Source organism: Microtus ochrogaster, unplaced genomic scaffold, assembly GCF_000317375.1.
Source record: "Microtus ochrogaster isolate Prairie Vole_2 unplaced genomic scaffold, MicOch1.0 UNK5, whole genome shotgun sequence".
Taxonomy (NCBI): domain Eukaryota; kingdom Metazoa; phylum Chordata; class Mammalia; order Rodentia; family Cricetidae; genus Microtus; species Microtus ochrogaster.
In genome coordinates, this window is record NW_004949103.1 from 83,343 (window position 1) to 88,654 (window position 5,312).

Below are 5,312 nucleotides of genomic sequence, written 5' to 3' on the forward strand. Positions count from 1 at the left end.
ATTCTTCAGCCCAGATTTCATTCTCTTGCACAAGTCTATTGGTAAGTGACATTTTTAAATGTAATAACGCCTAATGCATCATATTTTTAGTGGTGCTGAGAATTGAATCCAGGGCCTCACACACACTAGGTAAATGCTCAACCCTGTATCACCAATCACACATTCTTTTATAGTTAACCCTTCTGTGTCCTGTTTAGGAGATGGCTATCTATTGGACTATTACAACGATCTTGACTGTTTTTCTCCAAAAGCTCAATAGTTTCTCTTTTTACATTTATACCTCTATGCTATCTGGAAATGATTCTGTATGTGATTGCAGTAGCAAGAGATATGCATAAATGAGACTGGTGTGGAATATTAATTTAAGATGTGTTACATTTGTTTATGGTGTAGAGCATTTGTTTAATGATGCAAAGATGTGTTGCATTCTTTTATGTTGCATTTGTTTAATTCTGTGAAGCTGTGTTACTCTGCCTGCCTAAAACACCTGATTGGTCTAATAAAGAGCTGAACAGCCAATAGGTAGGCAGGAGAGGAATAGGCGAGGCTGACAGGCAGAGAGAATTAATAAAAGGAAAAAATGAGAAGGAGAGACAAGAAAAGGAAGAGGGAGGACACCAGCGGCTAGTTACCCAGTGACACTGCAAACCATGGAGTAAAAAGTAAAGAACGGTGTACAGAAACCGAGAAAGATAAAAGCCCAGAGACAAAAGATAGATGGGATAATTTAAGAAAAGCTAATTAGAAACAAGCCAAGCTAAGGCCGGGCATTCATAAGAAACAGTAAGTCTCCTTGTGATTATTTGAGCAAAGAAACCAACAACATGAAACTTTTTTCTCCTATTAATTCCCATTAGCTCAGCCCATTTACTGGAGAAAAAATAAAATGCCGCACTGTTCTGCAACACCTCAATAACAGTTGGGGAACTGCATATTGGTCCATATGATCTGTTCATATTTTATTTGTGGGAGGCTTATAAATAATGATTAAATTCTCTTAATACATACTGTATTTCTTCTGTCAGCTGATTACTTTGTAAAATTTGTTACTTTAACTCAACTTGTCAAATTCACTGACGGAATTATTCATAGTATCTGTGACATTTGTAGTGATGTCTCCTATCCATTATTTTTCTTTCTTACTTTCATTTCCTTTCTTAATTTTGCATTGGCTGGACTTGAACCCAAATACTGGAGTTATAGGTGTGTGACACCATGCCCAGTTTTTCGCTTGTTTGTTTTGGTGTGTAGAGGGGTCTGTCTTACACTACTTTTAAAGCAATATTTTATTTCCCCCCTCACTATTTTTAAGATTGTCTTTGTTGTTGGCAATTTTACTGTGACATGCACAGGGATGTTTTATGTTTCTCTTGCTTGCGATGTGAGCATCCTGAATATTATGGGTAAACTTTCCATCAGTTTTGGAAAATCCTAGGCCATTTTCTTTGGATATTGCTTCTGCTTATTCTCTCTTTTCCCTTTCTGGGATCAACGGCGTGTGTTAGCCACTCGAGGGTGCTGCACGTGTCTCTCCTACAGATGGTTCTGTCTGCTTGCTTCCTCACTTTCTGTCTATGTGCTACAGTGTGTGCTTCCTCTGCTGGTCTACCCTCAGCTTCAACGTCCTGCTGGGTCTGATCTGATCTGCTGTTAGGCCCACCCATTGCTTTTATTTTCCGATAGTGAACATTTTAGCTCTTCTCCAGTCCCCTCTCTATGTATGTTCTGCGGTACAGTAATTCATTATGGATAACTAGCTTATGCATCACATGCTCTTCTCTTGACCATTGATCACATTTTCTTGCCTCCACAGGTTTGAACTGCATGATGGACGTCAGACCTAAAATGCTCTAGCAGTGGCAAGTGATGCTGTCTTAGGCGATTAGGGTCCATTATCACGCTGGCTCAAACATCTAACAGGTTTATTGCTACTCTGAGGCTGGTGGGCCTCCATCTTCCCATACTCTGGAGTCTGACTCTGCCCTTCTGAGTCCCAGCTCAGCCTCCAACCTCCCAACCCTCCAATCCATGAACCTTCAGCATTTGGCAAAAGTCTCTAGGGAAGATCGGCAGTGAGCCTGAGGCATACATCTGTCTCCGAGAGTGCAGGACTGTTCCTAAGGGGCTTTGTACCTGGGCTCCTCCTGCACCTGAACCCAGCGGCTACGCTGCCTGGCTGCCCCCAGTGCTGATTACTCTACTAGCCCACTGCACCTGGGTTCTGGCCTCCAGCCTGAACCTTGGGCAAAGAAACATTTGCCTGGAATTGTCAAATACTTCCTGGGAAGAAGAGCCAGGTATCTCTGTGCCTAGCTCTCTCCTAAGCCCACAGAGCTTCCTCTCATTTCCCCAGCGCCTGCCCCATCCCTCCTACAAGAACCACCTCTGCCAAAGCATGATTGTGCTTTCCTTCCTGGCCTCAGCATTGTCTGTGATTTCTCCTCATTTACTGTCATCCCTTGTCCTGGAACCAAGAAAGGCAGATCCTCAGCCTCTAACTCTAAGGTCTGCATTCCATTCAGAGGGAGAGGGAAACAGCAAGAGCCATCTACAGGATAAACTGAACTGTCAAGGAAACTGAGTACCCTGCTCCCAGTCTGCTGACTCACCGAGGTCCCAAGACTTCAAGGCTGCCCACAGGAAAAGCCCATAGGGGTCTCTTCTTGCGGTGTCTATTCTGGCATAGTTCTATGTTCCATGCACCCTTAAAGAAATTCTGGCCTCGATGGCTGTGCCTGAGGTCACCCTGTGCTAAGCCTAAATCCACCCTATACTGTGCCTCACTGGCTGTGCTCAGCGCAGGGTCTAAGGAAGCTCTGGATATTCGGATAGACCCATGGATGGTGCTACAAAGACCCATCCAGCACAGTCGCTCACTGTCTAGAGCCAAAGGAGGAAACACCAGGAAGACACTCAGGAGATGGGTGGTCGTGGCCTCCATATTGTTTCCAGCCCATCATGAGGCCATCCCTAGGGTATGAACAACCCATCCCACCAAGTCACTGGGCAGAATGCTCAGTCCAACAAGAGAAAGGTATGATACAGCAGAAGAGATTCGGCACATCCACAGGAGCCTAGCAAACCAGGACTGACATATGAGCTTCCTGAAAGGAACTTCGGGGCTTTCATGAACTGAGAGCAAACACTGAGCTCTGTGGTATACTCAAGGTTGGGCAGTGTGAAGTTTAGGATTCCTTAAAGCTTGGCACGCAAGAGCTGCCAACCACTCTGAGGTCCAGGCAGAGCAGATAAAGGTTGGCTTCAGCCACTGTGGACATAGGTATCACACAGGAGGGTGTGTGGCCAGCTCTCATTGATTCAGGGGGCTGAGCACTTGACTTCAACAACCGTCCCCCAGCCCTCACCTTATTTTCCGCAGCAACGTGTGGAAGGGCCGGAACAGCTCGGACATATCCTCCACCTTTCGGTCCAAGTTCAGGGGTCCATCTGCATAGACCACAAGGCCACTGCATTCAAGACACACAAGCCAGTTTAGTTAGGCTCTACGGGCCTGTGAGTGAGCCCTGTAATTTCAGCTTCAACATATGTAAGAAGACTGACAGTCAGCTGGAACCTGGGGCAGCCCCAGAGCAGAGCTTAGCAATAGCTTGCCCCTTCGCCTCCTATAAACAGAGTTTCAGTAAGGCAAGGGAAAGGTGATGCCAGTTACTATCCAGACTTTGCCATCAAGTTTATTAGCTTGGTTCACAGCGGGGATCTAAGAACCATGGTGTGTATTTCCTCACCTCAATGCTGCAGAGAAATAAGATGGAGATGTATTACTAACATCTACCTCAGTGAAAGTGAAAAACAGGATCTGTAGAGGCTCATAGGAATCAGGCCTGAAGCTGTCACTTCAAAAGCCAAACATGAGCTAGAAGAACAAGTTCCTATACCACCCGTCAGGGTAGGAAACAGCCTGCTGCTGTCTACCCCAGACCATACCGACCCTTCCCCAGATGCCCCACCTGAGGCTGGGGCTGTCTTCACTGTCCCCTCCCTGTACCGAGCACCCAGTCAACACCTGCTGAAAGACAGCAGCACGCAGGTGCCACATTCTGGCAGCCCTAATCATCATCTCATCGTGACAGCCACCTCCACTTGACACCACCTGGAAGCCCCAGAGCCACTGCCCAGCTCTGAGAGTGCCTCCACCAGCCAACTCCCAACTCATCTCCTTCAGGACGTTATGCCTGGACCCTTCTCCAGTATCTCCTCCAGCGCCTCTGGGGCCCAGGCACTCACGTTGATGTGTCTCAGGAGCCCACTGAACATTTACCTGTGCCTCTGCTCCCTCATTTGAGCACATAGTAGGGCTATTTGGGCTTTCTGCTTGGAGATCCCTACTTGTTTCCATAGCTATGACATGGTCTCCTTGCCAGCAGAGCCCCAGTTGCCACCATCCCACCCAGAATCCCTGTCAGTTCCTAACGGTCTTCTTAAGACCCAGGTTAGTAAGAAAAGTGACAAACAGGATGAAAGGGACTATTTTCCACTTAGAAGGTTGGATTCTGTGTGCAAAGCAAGAATCAAAAGTCATAGAAGAAAATAGGTACTGTGCTGCCTCTGGACTCGGTGATCTGCTAAGCTCACACCGAGCAAAAGCAGGTTGTGATGTGGGCTATATAAAAAAGGCCAAAACTGAGAAAGGGAAGAGCGTGAGACTCTGTGTGTGTGTGTGTGTGTGTGTGTGTGTGTGTGTGTGTGTGTGTGAGAGAGAGAGAGAGAGAGAGAGAGAGAGAGAGAGAGAGAGAGAGAGAGAGGAGACAGAGACAGAAAGAGAGAAAACAGGCTTATGAGATTGGAGAGTAAATTCAAATTGCATGGGGCAGGTGGCAAGCAGGCTGGAGACACAGTGATGTGTAGTCACGACAGAATTCCTTCTTACTTAGGGGATCTGAGCCTGTTTTCTCCTTGAATTTCAACTGATTCTATGAGGCCCACTGAACTATTGAGGGCAATATACCAAACTCAAAACTCTATTAATTGCATGTTAACTCATTTTAAAGATGCATTTACAACATCCAGACTGGGCTGTGGCTAAATATCTACACACAGAGCCAGTGACAACAGTGTGTGATGTGGCGGCCATGTTCCACAGCACTAAATGAAGAGAGCATTCCTTCCTGCTCTAATGCTCCTGGTATCCTGATCTGGGATCCTCTGGCCACAGATGGAGGGGTTTCTGATCTCTTAATTCCATTTCCTTGGCCTTCATGTCTTTCTAAGTGGCCAGGCCATCATTTTTATTTGTAGTAAGTTTGAAACACACTGTATGAACCCTTTTTGCTTTGCGTTTCCTTTTTTTTTTT

The 5,312-nt window shown here is 46.2% G+C and overlaps 1 protein-coding gene across 1 annotated transcript in view; it reads right to left on the reverse strand.

The window, feature by feature from the left end:
* Positions 1-5,312, reverse strand: part of Zfyve28 (zinc finger FYVE-type containing 28) — a 94,534-nt gene that overhangs the window by 28,315 nt on the left and 60,907 nt on the right. The window contains exon 7 of the mRNA XM_005365899.3: positions 3,366-3,467. Within this exon, the coding sequence (XP_005365956.1) occupies positions 3,366-3,467 (102 nt within the window). The remainder of the gene's footprint in view (positions 1-3,365; positions 3,468-5,312) is intronic.